This window comes from Balaenoptera borealis, assembly GCF_965194805.1.
Source record: "Balaenoptera borealis genome assembly, chromosome: 21".
Classification (NCBI taxonomy): domain Eukaryota; kingdom Metazoa; phylum Chordata; class Mammalia; order Artiodactyla; family Balaenopteridae; genus Balaenoptera; species Balaenoptera borealis.
In genome coordinates this window covers 2,791,182-2,806,951 of record NC_138880.1, presented here as the reverse complement: position 1 = coordinate 2,806,951, position 15,770 = coordinate 2,791,182, and the positions used below count along the sequence as shown (strand labels likewise).

The 15,770-nt window shown below is 42.0% G+C and overlaps 1 protein-coding gene and 1 long non-coding RNA gene across 10 annotated transcripts in view; one reads left to right on the top strand and one right to left on the bottom strand.

Annotated features, from left to right (window-relative positions):
- LOC309619599 overlaps positions 1 to 15,770 on the bottom strand; it is an 88,082-nt gene that overhangs the window by 14,499 nt on the left and 57,813 nt on the right. The gene's annotated exons all lie outside the window — the stretch shown is intronic.
- LOC309619594 (uncharacterized protein) overlaps positions 1 to 15,770 on the top strand; it is a gene marked incomplete at its 5' end in the record, with an annotated part of 60,173 nt that overhangs the window by 15,062 nt on the left and 29,341 nt on the right. For 3 of the 9 annotated variants that reach the window (XR_014239049.1, XR_014239050.1, XM_082374897.1), the window contains one exon: positions 14,965 to 15,071. Coding sequence is in view for 1 of the 9 variants with exons in the window: in XM_082374897.1 (XP_082231023.1) it covers positions 14,965 to 15,071 (107 nt within the window). Of the gene's footprint in view, positions 1 to 57; positions 586 to 14,964; positions 15,072 to 15,770 lie in introns of those variants that run through there. The other 6 variants (XR_014239051.1, XR_014239052.1, XR_014239056.1 and 3 more) reach the window with 3 other exon arrangements.

The following is a 15,770-nucleotide window of genomic DNA, read 5'->3' as shown; positions in this document are numbered from 1 at the left end:
TGCAGTCGTATATCTGTCCAGTTACTATTTGTTTGCATTTGAATATCATTGCTTCAGTGTAAACTCAGAACTCTGGGATCATCAGCCTAGGTAACACACAAGACATGACATACCTTTCAAACCCTGTGCCTCTTGCAGAAGTCCTGCACGCCAGCCTATTGGGGCCTCCTCCTCCCTCCCACCTGCGTGGGGTCATCTTAGTCGTACCTTGAAAATTCAGACCAGGGTACCTACTGATGTGGCACCTCTGCAACCCCAGGAAGTCGACACCTGAACGCAGCCCCACTGACACCAGGCCGGTCCCTTACCTGGGATGTCGAGACCCGCCCTTGTGCTCCTTTTCTGGAAGTCCCTCTACCTTAGGACCGGTTGGTCTCCTTTCCCCCGTGGAGCTACCACCAGGAGCCTGAGTCTCACTCTGCTTCTCCCATCTCCCAGTTCCTACTCCAGCTGTAGATCCGGGCATGGCTTCAGGAGAAAGTTCATCTGTCCATTCGCTCCTGGACTTACCCCATCTCACACCATCAAACGTGTTTCTGTCATATTTAAAAATTTGTCTTTTGCCATTAAACTCCATTCTCCTGCCTTTGTGTTCTTCTTTGGGGAATGAATTCAAATGAGGGCGGCTTTGATTGGATCACCCTTCCCACACTCCACAGGTGACCAGAGAAAAGGCACTCCATGCGGAAGCAGATGATTTTTCCATGATGTATGGGACCCATGTGCTGTCATGGGTACGCTGGTGTTTTGGGTTTTGTTCTTGTTTCCTTCTTTCTAGTAGTTTCTAAAGTTTCATCTCTGCCTGAGTTTCACAACAACACATGTAAGTTCTGCCCTAACCCAGGCTTAGGGTGTGGTAGGCAGCCCTTAAACTGGCTTGTCTATACTTTCTTGTGGGTTTGCATCTGCCCCACCAGCACTGTATTCACTCAGCTTAAACAACTGCATTTAAAAAAAATATTTTATTTATTTATGTTTTGCCGCATGCTGCACGGCACAGCCAGGGATCGACCCCACGCACCTTGCGGTGGAAGCCTACCTGGAATCTTAACCACTGGGCCACCAGGGAAGTCCCAGACAACTGCATTTTCAAACTCTGAGCTCGACAGCAGTTGCCCTCGGAGCGAAGTGACCCAGGAACTAAGCCCAACGCTGCACTCAATCTGGCAACAAGGATTCTCCACAAACTCCTCCTCAGCAGAAATCTACACTACAGTCTCCTCCACCCATTTGTTTATTTTCTGGATCACAAAGTTTGTTTCAAGTTGTCTCTAAAGCTCCAAATAATAATTTCTGGAGGACAACATTTTTTTCCACAGTATTTGTTTGGGATATAATTCATAGAACACAAAACTCATCATTTTAAAGTGGTTTTTAGTATATACTAAAGCATATACGAATAAAGTAGTTTTCATATAATAAAGTAGATACTAATAAAGTGGTTTTCAGTTTATCCACGATGTTATGCAACTATCACCACTGTATAATACCAGAACATTTTTATTATTTCAGAAAAACCCTCCATACCTGTTACCAGTCACGCACCATTCCCTCCTCTCCCCATCTCCTAGCAACCACTAATCTACTTTCTCTCTGTAGGGATTTGTCTATTCTGGACATTTCATAAATGTCATCGTACAATATGTGGCCTTTTGTGTCTGGCTTTTTCACTTAGCATAATGTTTTTAAGGTTCATCCATGTTGTAGCATGAATCAGGACTTTATTCATGGCTGAATTATATTCCATTGTATGGATATACCAAATTTATTTAATCATTTATCAGTTGATGGATATTTGAGTTGTTTCCACTTTGGGCTATTTTGAAATATTGCTGCTATGAACATTTGTGTACAAGTTTTTGTGTGAACATGTATTTTATTTTATTGACTTTTTAACGTCTTTATTGGAGTATAATTGCTTTACAATGGTGTGTTAGTTTCTGCTTTATAACAAAGTGAATCAGTTATACATATACACATGTTCCCAAATCTCTTCCCTCTTGCGTCTCCCTCCCTCCCACCCTCCCTATCCCACCCCTCTAGGTGGTCACAAAGCACCGAGCTGATCTCCCTGTGCTATGTGGCTGCTTCCCACTAGCTATCTATTTTACATTTGGTAGTGTGTATCTGTCCATTCCCCTCTCTCACTTTGTCACAGCTTACCCTTCCCCCTCCCCATATCCTCAAGTCCATTCTCTAGTAGGTCTGTGTCTTTATTCCCATCTTGCCACTAGGTTCTTCATGACCTTTTTTTTTTTTCTTAGATTCCATATATATGTGTTAGCATCGGTATTTGTTTTTCTCTTTCTGACTTACTTCACTCTGTATGACAGACTCTAGGTCCATCCACCTCACTACAAATAACTCAATTTCGTTTCTTTTTATGGCTGAGTAATTTTCCATTGTATATACGTACCACATCTTCTTTATCCATTCATCTGTTGATGGACACTTAGGTTGCTTCCACGTCCTGGCTATTGTAAATAGAGCTGCAGTGAACATTGTGGTACATGACTCTTTTTGAATTATGGTTTTCTCAGGGTATATGCCCAGTAGTGGGATTGCTGGGTTGTATGGTAGTTCTATTTTTAGTTTCTTAAGGAACCTTCATACTGTTTTCCATAGTGGCTGTATCAGTTTACATTCCCACCAACAGTGCAAGAGGGTTCCCTTTTCTCCACACCCTCTCCAGCATTTATTGTTTGTAGATTTTTTGATGATGGCCATTCTGACCGCTGTGAGGTGATATCTCATTGTAGTTTTGACTTGCATTTCTCTAATGATTAATGATGTTGAGCATTCTTTCATGTGTTTGTTGGCAATCTGTATATCTTCTTTGGAGAAATGTCTATTTAGGTCTTCTGCCCATTTTTGGATTGGGTGTTTGTTTTTTTAATATTGAGCTGCATGAGCTGCTTGTAAATTTTGGAGATTAATCCTTTGTCAGTTGCTTCATTTGCAAATATTTTCTCCCATTCTGAGGGTTGTCTTTTGGTCTTGTTTATGGTTTCCTTTGCTGTGCAAAAGCTTTTAAGTTTCATTAGGTCCCATTTGTTTATTTTTGTTTTTATTTCCCTTTCTCTAGGAGGTGGGTCAAAAAGGATCTTGCTGTGATTTATGTCATAGAGTTGAACATATATTTTATATTCTCTTGGATATATACCTAGGAGTGGAATTGCTGGGTCATATGGTAACTCTATGTTCAACTTTTTGAACAAATGCAAAACTGTTTTCCACAGCAGCTGCACCATTGCACAATCCCAGCAAGAATGTGTGAGCGTTCCAGTTTCTCCACAGCCTCATCAACGCTTATCATTGCTTCTCGTTTTGATTATAGGCCTCCTAGTAGGTGTGAAGTGGTATCTCACTGTGGGTTTGATTTGCATTTCCCTAGTGGCTAATGATGTTGAGCATCTTTTTATGTGCTTCTTGGCCATTTGTATATATATTTTAGAAGAAACGTCTATTCAAATCTTTTGCCCATTTAAAAAATTGGATTATTTGTCTTTCTATTATTGAGTTGACAACTTCCTTACATATTCTGGACACTAGACTCTTGTCATATACATGACTTGCAAATATTTTCTCCTGTTCTGTCCACTTCTTGATTGTGACTTTTTTTTTTTTTTTTTTTTGGCTGCATTGGGTCTTCATTCCTGTGCGTGGGCTTTCTCTAGTTGCGCTGAGCAGGGCTACTCTTTGCTGTGGTGCACAGGCTTCTCATTGTGGTGGCTTCTCTTGTTGTGGAGCATGGGCTCTAGGCACGTGGGCTTCAGCAGTTGTGGCACATGGGCTCAGTAGTTGTGGCTCACAGACTCAGTAGTTGTGGCTCGCGGGATCTAGAGCGCAGGCTCAGTAGTTGTGGCTCACGGGCTTAGTTGCTCTGTGGCATATGGGATCTTCCCAGACCACGGATTGAACCCGTGTCCCCTGTATTGGCAGGCGGATTCTTAACCACTGCGCCACCAGGGAAGTCCCTGATTGTGTCTTTTGATCCACAAAAGCTTTTAATTTTGAGGAGGTTCAGTTTATCTTTTTTGTTTGTTTGTTTGCTTGGAATACCCTCTTTTTAAAAAATTAAATCTATGTGGAACACCACTATATAAAAAGCGCTCTGGTGAAGCAGAAATGGGGATCTCATATCTGATCACACAGGAAGCCTTCCAGCACATCAGGCTCTATGGCATCTGATGAGGTCCTGGAAGCTTTTAGGGCTGATCTCTGAACATCAGCTTTTCACTCCTGACCTTTCCCCATGCTCTACATAACACATGGGCTATTCTACTGTCTCACAGCAGTGAGAAAGAAAATAAGTGAATGTGGGAAAGTGTTCTGTGAACTTAAAGGGGCAGCAAAAAATGGAAGTCAGAGATCATAGAAATCAGAGTAAAAAGACTATTAAAGATTATCTAGTCTAATATCATATTATGTAGAAATAAAAACTGAGGTCTTGAAGAGTCATTTTCAAAGTGCTGTCTCTTGATCATTGCTGGAGAGCTTAAAGGCTCTTTTCATGGAGTGTGTGAGGTGAAAGCTATTTCCGTAATAATAATAACTGTTTTCATAATAATTCTAAGACATTATTTGCCCTTTTCACCCTCATCCTCTCACAAGTATACAGAAAAGTTTCCCATGGTGTCATTATTCCAAAATCGAATGGAATATGTGCTTTTGTACTCTTGTGTTTTGTAACTTTTTCATATTTAATTTATAATATATATCAGTATACATCTATCTTTCTATCATCTATCTACCTACTTACCTACCTATCTATCTCTCAAGTAACACAAGCAAAGAGCTCTTAAGGGTCTCAATAATTTTTAGCAGTGTAAAGTGGTCCAGAGATCCAAAAGTTTGTGAATGTTGGTCTAAAGAGATTAAATAACATAACTAGCTATATTTTCTGTAACATGTTTTCTTTTCACTATTCTGGAAAGAAAACAAAAGGTTAAAAACAGTATGGACTACATAGTTGTATACAAGCTTAAAAATCATTCATTGTACATATAAGAACTGGGCAATTTAAACACTTTACCATATTCATGTTATGCCTCAACTGAAAAGTAATTTTAAAATTTGGACATAAAAAAGAGTTCTGGTAGAGAGAAGAATTAGAAAATAAGTAGCTGCACAAATCCCAGGTAATTGTCCAGGTCAATAAAAGCATGAGTGATTTGACAAAAGCAGATTTTACCTCCCTACTAACTATTATCTCATTCCTAGAGAACCCTCACCTTAGATTCTCACTCTAAAGAAAGTAAGGGAGAAAATATCTCAAGAATGATGGGAGGGTTCTCAAAAATGAAGCTCTGTCAGTGCACTGATAAACAAAACAGTTGGCTGTTTAAGAAGGTGGAAGGAGACACATGTGCAGACTGGAGAAGGGACCCACAATAAGGAACAGATAGCTAGTGAAATTGTACTTGCGATTTAACCAGCTTGTTGCGTTCTTCTACCCCAGCCCTACTCGGACTATGTGATGCAGACCAACACTTGCCTTGGGAAGAGTGTTGTCAGAAATGAAGCAAATTTTAAGTGGAAGCACTAATAACCTGGGGGTGAGGCAATGGTGACTCTGTGGAACAGGTCCCTTTTCACCCCCTCGACACATTAAAGAGCTCAAAGATTCGGGGAGAGGGAGAGAGAGAGAGAGAGAGAGAGAGATGGGATGAGAGGAAGAATACAATGAGAAGTAGTGTAAATGCCAAGCTCTGTGCCCCCATCTCCATCCCCCAGAACAAGTTGGTGGGGTCCCAGTGGAAACTAGTTTGGGGGTCCAAAGGAGAAAAGACCTGGGTTGTAGCCTATGGGGAGCAGTAGCCAGCCTTGGAGAGACTGCTTACCCTACTCTGTGCCATCCTGGGTTATAAAGCAAAGATTAGGACATGTGAGCCTCAACAAGCAACCTCATTCAACACCATGACTCCAGTTGTATCTTACGTACCAGCAATTTCCAAATGGCATCTCCAGGCCAAACTTTCTCTTCTCAACTTCAGACTAAGAAATGGGGCTGCCTGCTCAACACATGCATTCAGATCTCTCACAGTGTCACAGATTTAACATGTCAAAAATCCAGTTTATGACCTTTCCCATGCAAACTGCTCCTTTGCCATTGTTTCCAGTATAAGTTAATGACATCATTCCCTAGCTCAGTAAAATTGACACCTCCACTTGGATATTTAATAGACATCTCAAAGGACAAAAAACTCTTTTGACTTTTTTTTTTATAAATTTATTTATTTATTTATTTATTTATTTGGCTGTGTTGGGTCTTCGCTGCTGTGCAAGGGCTTCCTCTAGTTGCGGCAAGCGGGGGCCACTCTTCATCGCGGTGCGCGGGCCCTTCACCGTCGCGGCCTCTCTTGTTGTGGAGCACAGGCTCCAGACGCGCAGGCTCAGTAGTTGTGGCACACGGGCCCAGTTGCTCTGCAGCATGTGGGATCCTCCCAGACCAGGGCTCGAACCCGTGTCCCCTGCATCGGCAGGCAGACCCTCAACCACTGCGCCACCAGGGAAGCCCTCCTTTGACTTTTTACATCTAGTCTTTACCATCTCCGTAAAAAGGTCTGTCTCCTCTCTTCCACTCATTCTCCGTCCCCAATCCCAGCACAAAACTCTGTTGTTTCTGTCCCCACTTTAGAGATCTGACCACTGTTCTCCATCTCCTCTGCCACCAGCCAAGGCGCCCTCACTTCCCGTCTGGGCAAATGCAAGCCCCTTGGAAAGGCCTCCCGCTTCCATGGCAGGAATCGTCCATTCTCTACACGGCAGCCAGAGAGAATTTTTTAAATACTGATCTTTCCAGGGGCGTCGCATTACACTTAGAATGAAATCACAACTCCTTCTGGTTTACAAAGCTCTCTGTACTCTGGCCCTTCTCTGCTTCTTTAAGTTTATCCCATTCCACTCTCCATTCAGCCACTAAGTCCAACCACAGGGGCTTCTCTGTGTTCCTAGGGTTGCCAGGTAACATACCGGATGCCCAATTAAATTCTTTTTTTAATTAATACACTTTGATTTTTAGAGCAATTGAGCAGAAAGTAGAGTTTCCATATACCCTCTCCACCCTCCCACACAATTTTCCCTATTGGTATCTTGTGATACATGTTACAACTGGTGAATCATTATTAACACATTATTATTAAATAAAGTCCATAGTTCACTCTTTATATCGTACACTTCTATAGGTTTTGGCAAATGTATAATGGCATGTGCTTAATGGCACATGTTTATCTTTTTTGGAGTTACATTATCACACAGAATAGTTTCACTGACCTAATGATCCCGGGTGCCCCAGCTATTCAACTCCCCTCTGATTCCCCTTCAACCCCTGGTAATTGTTGACCATTTTATTCTCTATAGCTTTGCCTCTTCCAGAAAGTCATATTGTTGGAATTATACAGTATGTACCCTTTCCAGACTGGCTTCTTTCACTTAGCAGAATACATTTAAGGTTCTTCCATGTTTTTGTGGCTTGATGGTTCATTTCTTCTTGTTGCTGAGTAATAGTCCACTGTATGGATATATCAAACTTTGTTTCTGTTCGCCTATTGAAGAATATCTTTATTGCTTCCAAGGTTTGGCAATTATGAATAAAGCTGCTATAAACACTCATGTGCAGGTTTTTTGTAGATAGAAGTTTTCAGCTCATTTGAGTAAATATCAAGGAGCGTGATTGCTGGATTGTATGGTTAGAGGATGTTTAGCATTGTAAGAAACTGACAAACGGTCTTCTGAAGTGGCTGTACCATTTTGCATTCCCATCAGTAATGAATGAGAGTTCCCATTGCTCCACAATCTCACCAGCATTTGGTGGTGTCAGGGTTTTAGATTCTTATCATTCTAATAGCTGTATAGTTTGTTAGGAAATTTGCAATTTCCTGATGACATAAGATGTTGAGCATTTTTTCAGAGGCTTATTTGCCACCTGTGTATCTTCTTTGATGAGTGTCTATTCAGATCTTTTACCTTCTTTATAATTGGATCATTTGTTTTCTTATTGTTGAGTTTTAAGAGTTCTTTGTGCTATTTTGAATACAAGTTCTTTACTTGTATGTTTTGCAAATATTTTCTTTCAGTTTTTGGCTTGTTCTTTCATTCTCTTAACAATACCTTTCAACAGAAGTTTTTAATTTTAATGAAATTCTACTTAACGAATTTTTCTTTCATGGTTTGTGCTGTTAGGTGTTGTATCTAAAAAGTCGTCACCAAATGCACCACTTAGACGTTCTCATATCTTATCTTCCAGAATTTTTATAGTTTTAAATTTTATATTTAGGTCTATGTTCCATTTTGAGCTAATTTTCAGGAAAGGTATAAGGTCTATGTCTAGATTAATTTTTTGCATGTGGATGTCCAGTTGTTCCAGCACCATTTGTTGGAAATACTATCCTTTCTCTGTTGAATTGCCTTTGCATCTCTGTCAAAGAGCCGTTGACTATACTTATGCAGGTCTATTCCTGAACTCTCTATTCTGTTCTACTGGCCATTTGTCTATTCTTTCACCAGTACTACACTGTCTTGATTACTGTAGGTTTACAGTCTTGATGTTGAGTAATGTCAGTCCTCCAACTTTGTTCTTCTTCAATATTATGTTGGATATTGTGGGTATTTTGCCTATCCATACAAACTTTAGAATCAGTTTCTTGATAACCACAAAATAACTTCCTGGTATTTTCATTGGTACTGCACTGACTCTATAGGTCAGGATGAGAAGCACTGACATCTTGACAATATTTTCTCTGCGTATCCTTGAACTTGTTTAGATCTTCTTTGATTTCTTTCATCAAAGTTTTTTTCAGTTTTCTTCATATAGATCTTGTACATATTTTGTTAGGTTTATATATTCCTAAGTCTAAGTGTTTCTTTCTTTATTCTTATTCTTTTTCTTTTTCTTTTGGTGGTAATGCAATGGTATTGTGTTTTTAATTTAAAATTCCAATTGTTGGGAATTCCCTGGTGGTCCAGTGGTTAATGTGGACCTGGGGTTCGATCCCTGATCGGGGAACTAAGATCCCACAAGCCATGTGGTGTAGCCAAAAAATTAAAAATTAAAAAATAAATAATAAATAGACTAAAATAAAATAAAATTCCAATTTTTCATTGCTGATATATAGGAAAGCAGTTGACTTTTGTATAGTAAACTTGTGTCCACAAATCTTCATGTAATTGATATTAGTTCTAAGAATTTGTGGTTGATTCTTTAGGAGTTTTCTACATGCACCCAGTTAAATTTGAATTTCAGATAAACAACAAAGTTTTTTTTTTTTTCTTGGTATAAGTATGTTCCAAATATTGTATGGGACATATTAATACTAAAATAAAAATAGCTGGTTACCTAAAATTCAAATTTAACTGGATATCTTGTATTTTTATATTTTATTTTATTTTATATTTTCTATATCTGGCAACGCTACCCATTTCTCATTTCACTAAGCTCATTTTTGCCTTGGAGAATTTCAGCAAACAGTCCCTCTTCCTGTGATGCTGTTTCTCCTACTTTGCACGGTTGTCTTGTTCTTGTTCTTCAGACCTCAGTTTAAATGTCATCTCCTCAGACAGGTCCCCCCCGCCGCCCAGTCCAATCCAAAGTCTCCTCCTCTATCACATCAGCCTATTTTAATGCTTTGCTTAGCAGCCATCACTTAACGATTTACTGACTAATTGACCCACTGATTGTCTGTCTCCTCCCCACGTCTCACTAAGGTGCCTTTTCTTGCTCAGCACTGCACCCTCAATACCTAGAATGCTGCCGGTCACTCGTAGGTGCTCAATAAATATTCGTTAAATTGATAATTGAGTGAAAGTACTTTACGCCACAAAGCTGAGTATTTAATCCTTCCTCTTTTTCCTTTGTGTTTATATCCAATCACCAAATCATGTCCAAAAATCCCAGCAAAGGTATCTCCAACCCATCCTTTCTCCTTAGGACTGCAGTGTCAGTCCTCTGACTCAGTCCTCAGCTGGGGAGGAAACTCTCAGGATCTTAGCATCCTAAATTGAATGGTGCCATGCGTCTCCTGCACAATGAATTTTCTTTTAGTGTCTGTCTTCTCTCGGACTAAAGCCCCACAAAGGAGGAGCTGTGTCTGGGGGCTGCTGTGTCCTCTGCGCCTGGCATGGAGACTGACACACAGTAAATATTCAGTAAGTGTTATCCATTATTATTTTAGAGTAGCGACAATAATCATTTATTAAAACCCATTTCACTTCAGTGAAAGATGCCTACTAACTAGAATTTGAATTAAATATAATCTTACCAGTGACATTCATGTCATGACGCATTCATCAGTTATAACTCCGGGCTGGCTACGGATTCGGAATTTAGCAAAAATCAAGAGAAAGCTTTCTGTGAGAATCAGTTGGCTATATGGAATTGATAATAAAGAGCACTGTATATTTTATTATTTCTAAATTGTGTTACATATCCTTTATATCAGTTATAGACGTATATTGACACACACGTACCTACAAATTCCTTTTTTTTGGAGCTGGTTGTTAAACATCTACTGATACACTACTGCTTGTGGTGGCTTTATCAGACGTGAATTTTTCCAATTAAAAAGTTTGGTGGACATAAACTTGATAGGCAGAAAATGCTATATCCTTGTCGTTTTTCTCTGCGTTTACATGATTCTGTACTAGTTTCCTGTGGCTGCTATAACAAAGTACCACAAAGAGTGTGTGTTAAAACAACGGAACTTCATTCTCTCACAGTTCTGAAGGCTAGAAGTCTGAGACCAAGGAGTCGGCAGGGCCACGCCCCCTCTGAGGCTCTGGGTAGAACCCTTCGCTGCCTCGTCCTAGCTCCAGGGGGCGGCTGGTGATCCTTGGTGCTCCTTGGCTTGGAGCTGCCCCTCTCCATCTCTGCCTCTGCCGTCACATGGGTTCTCACCCGGGCCTTCACACTGTCTTGTCTCGAGGGCCCCAGCCATGTTGGAGTAGGGCCCCTTCACCCCAGGATGGCCTCCTCTTAACTAACCGCATCTGCAGTGACCCTGTTTCCAGTGAGGTCACACACTGGGGGTTAGAACTTCAACATAGCTTCTGGGGGGACACAATTCAACTCAACAATTACTAACGAAGAATAGATTTAGGTAAGATTCCTTATAAGATCGAACTTAATGAAGTCTGTTTATCTTTGATTTCAATTAGAGCAAAGCACAGGAAACGCTGCCCACACTCCCTTTCTCTCCTACCCTTCCTGCTTTCCCAATGCAATGCGATTCTTAGAATATCGTGGTGATCACTGCATAATAACTGGTTGGATTCACAGTTCTATCTGATGGCAAAAGTGCTTCCAGTGTGGATACTAGCATAGAGGTGGTGTGCAGGCTTTGTGACCAGACGGACCTGAGTTCAAATGCCAGACAGGTCTTATCAGTTCTGTGACCTTGGGAACAGTACTTCAACCTCTTTAGACTTCAGTGTTCTCATCTGTAAAACGGAGATACTAATATCTATTCAGTAGCACTGCTGTGAGGATTTTATGGGATAACAGACTATGCCTGACATGTAGTAAGAGCTCATTTAAAGTAGCTGTTATTACTATTGTGTTTTTTTTAATTAATTAATTTATTTATTTATGGCTGTGTTGGGTCTTCGCTTCTCTAGTTGCGGCAAGCGGGGGCCACTCCTCATCGCGGTGCGTGGGCCTCTCACTATCGCGGCCTCTCTTGTTGTGGAGCACAGACTCCAGACGCGCAGGCTCAGTAGTTGTGGCTCACGGGCCCAGTTGCTCCGCAACATGTGGGATCTTCCCAAACCAGGGCTCGAACCCGTGTTCCCTGCATTGGCAGGCAGATTCTCAACCACTGCGCCTCCAGGGAAGCCCACTATTGTTTTTTGTTGCTGCTGTTCTGTTACTTGATAAACCCCAGTCAGTCATCTTGTTTTAAGTAATTGTTCCTCGCCTGTTGGAGGGTCTGCTGTAGGTCGGTTACCCTGGAAGCCAGCACTCAGGCGGTGACTCACTTGCAGGACGTTTGCTGGAACGACTGTCAGAATCACGTGGGGAAATCAGTGCGGCAGGACCAGACAGAGGGGACCCGAGAGGACCAGTTCTACAGCCCAGGGGGTGGGGAGGGGACTCTGGAGCTAGAGTGGCCCCAGCTGGAGCGAGGGGGCTGCACCTTCAGACGCCCACAGCAGCCAGTCACTGGACGTGGGCTCCGCAGCGCGGGGAGCGTGACCGCGGACGAGGCTGCCCCTGCAGAGGCCTTGCGTCCGGGGCGTGGAGCGAGCTGCGAGCTGCCGCCGCCCAGGCTTTCCGCGGCGGGGAGGAGCTCTTCCGTCCCAGGCGGGCGGGCGGCGCGTGCATCACAGCGCCCCCTACAGTGTCCAGTAGATGTAGGATTTTCTCCCCTGCCCCCAAAGAAGTAGGCTTCTTCAGTAAATAATTTCACAATCACATCTGCGAAGCTTTCTTCACAAACCCCAACTTCTCAAGTCCTTTCTCCACACTTGTTGACTTCAGGGGCAACAGGCTTCAGCGGAAGGAAGTCTGACCCTGTCACAGAGGCAGGCGGGCTTACCTCACAGGTCGCCAGCGTGCCGGACCCTCACCAAGCTCGGCGGAGCGCAGAGTCTCGTCCACGTGAAGGCTGTAATAGCGCACGTGGTGTGGTGTGCCTGGGCGTGGGAAGCGACAAGAACCGCGTCCATTTAGCTATCCCACTCCTCTCCACCTGTGATTCCACTGCTCCTTTATCCAGAAAGTTCTGGCTCGCTAGGTCACCATGATCACTTTAGTTTATACCCTACACTCTAAAAGATTAAAAGCAATATAAAAGACCAGAGAGGAGACCATCCTTATCCTGATCCAGCGTCTGAATCACGCTGGCCATCTGACTGTTGGCGTCACGTGTCAGCTTCCCACCTGGTGTCCATCTGGCCACTTTTCTTACTTGATTCCCAGTGCATGGTTGCCTCCCTCTTTGCATGACCCCTTCTTTCTTGACCTCTGGCCGGCTCATGGCAGGCAGCTGCACAGGACCATCAGTCTTAGCTGAGATCCTTGGCTTTCATTGTTTATCTTGTTTTGGCTGTTGTTAACCCAGTGTTTTTCGTTGCTGCCTTGTTCTTCTGGATCTTACTTATATCTCTTCTGAGCTGTGGCCAGTGGGAAGCCCTCTTGGACTGTCCTGACCCCACGGCTTCTCAGGTTTTAGGGCAGTGCCTCTGTGTCCAAGTTTGGTCCGAGACATCACAGCTCTCCTAGCTGAGTAAGAGCCTGTCAGGTTGGAGCGAGGAAGGCAGGATGGGGTGGTGGAAAGAGGGATGGACCAGGAATCAGAGGCCTGGGGACTGGTCGTTGAACCCTGCAATGTCAGCGCTCGAAGGAGCTTAGAGATTGTATTGTTAAAATCTGTTATTTAATTTAAAAGGGGACTAACACCCAGAGAAAAGTGTCTTGCCTCAGTTACAGAGCTACTTAGTGGAAGAGCTTGTATGAAAATCTGAGCCCAGAGTCTAGTCTCCTGGTTTCTGCTCACAAACAGTATGAACTCAGCAAACACATGTCTCTGAGCCTCACCTTCCTCATCTCCCTCCAGAGGACAGCAATAGCCTCAAATAGGATCAATGTGATTAAATATGATCACGTATGCAGAAAGGATGTCTAAAGTCTTAATGCAATATAATATGAAGTCTCTCATTTGTCTTCTTGACAGGCTATAGATAGTTAAGTACCTTATTTTTCTTGTGCTTATTTTTTGAGACATAAGTCTACATGTTACAGGAGTAGACAAACACACATCACTCCCCTAAGGTTAGACTTAACTTACCTACCTGTGGCTAGTGACAAGAGTAGCAAGCACTTAACTAATCAAGTTATCTAAGATTTTGAAGAATAGTAAACTTTGCTGCATTTTTCATGATTGATCTATTTTTTTCTCATAATCTATAAGGTGAGTTCAATGAAATTACACATACACAACTTATTTTTTAAAGGTTCTATTCCACTTATAGTTATCCAATATTGGCTCTATTCCCTATGCTGTACAATGTATCCTTGTAGCTTATTTATTTTATACACAGTAGTTTGTACCTCTTAATTCCCTCCCCCTATCTTGCCCCTCCCCTCTTCCCTCTCCCCACTGGTAACCACTAGCTTGTTCTCTATAGTATCTCTGAGTCTATTTCTTTTTTGTTATTTCACTAGTTCGTTGTATTTTTTAGATTCCACATATAAGTGATATCATACAGTATTTGTCTTTCTCAGTCTGACTTATTTCACTTAGCATAATGCCCTCTAAGTCTATCCATGTTGTTGCAAATGGCAAAATTTCACTGTTTTTTTAATGGCTGAGTAGTATTCCATTGTATATATGTAGTCTTCTTTGTTCATTCATCTGCTGATGGACACAGGTTTTGCTTCCATATCTTGGTTATTGTAAATAATGCTACTGTGAACATTGGGGTGCATGTGTCTTTTCAAATTAGTGTTGTTGGTTTTTTTCTGATACATGTCCAGGAGTGGGATTGCTGGGTCATATGGTTCCAGTTTTTTGAGAAACCTCCATATTGTTTTCCATAGTGTCTGCATCAATTTACATTCCCCATATACAATTTATTTTGGTCTCAAATAATTTGTAGAGCTAGGAAAAGAAAAGGAAAGTAACCAGTATGTAAAGTTTGTCTCAAACTTTTTCAACATTTAAAACAACAAAAGGGAGTAGAGGAAAGAGCACGAGGTTTGGGCTGGGAGGCTCAGCCGTGAGAAGGGTGGATTTATGTAATCGGGGTAAGCTGTTCTCCCTCAGGTTACCACCGTATCAGAAAAGGAAAACGATAAGGTTCCTGCCTCACCAGGTCGTTGTGAAGTCAAGCAAGAGAACGTACCTGAAGGAGTTTTGTAAACTCTAAAGTAGATTCAAACTTCTGCTCAAGCCTGTTTAGTGTCCGTGTTCCCTGTTGGCCTACACCGTGCATTACCATTTTTTACCTGCTTGCTAACCATTTTAGAAAGGAGATTTCACATGGAACTTGGATTTCTGTCTCTACTTGGCAGCCCTGGACTGACATTCCAGGGAGCGGGAGCATCAGGACAGCCCACCTGCCACGGAGACCAGGTGAGAGCTGCCGCTCATCATCGGGCCACCTCTTGTTTTTATTACACTGAAATTTTTCTTGTAATGGAGTGAAGAAATAGTGAAGCATTTCTTAGATTCAAGTCTTCATCAAAAGTTAGAAAATGAAAGATAGACTGAGAGGGTTGCAAGGCTCAGAAAAAATGAGAGGAAGTGTGTTTCTTTGCAGAAGCTAAGTAATGTTTATGTGTTTACTATGCAAACAAATCTATCTGTATTCAAAGCACGTCCTAAGATGCCTTTATGAAACAAGCCCAGCCTGAATACTGTGACACGACTCCACATGTCAGGCAGTGTTAGTGATATTATGTCAGTGTCTCCTTATCTATTATTTCTCCTCCTCTCTCTACTTAGCAGGATAGGAATTGCTTTTACAATCATTACATCCCTCTGCGACCCTGAAGCCCTCTATCATAACATTTTTGTAGTATTATCCAGTAAGTATCAAGTGTCTCCAGTTTAAGTGTGAATTGCTTATTTTTAACCTCCCCACATTTCCAGCCTTAAATTCCAGTTCATATAAGGGAATATGAATTTAAGGACCAGAGGGACAGACAGTTGTCCACCATCTGCCACAGGAAGTCACTGTGCAAGATGTAAAAATTGACTCAGAGCATGAGATCGATTATAAAGTCCAGAGGCCTGTCAGCCTGAGTTTCCTCCTGATTGGCCTTGAGTACA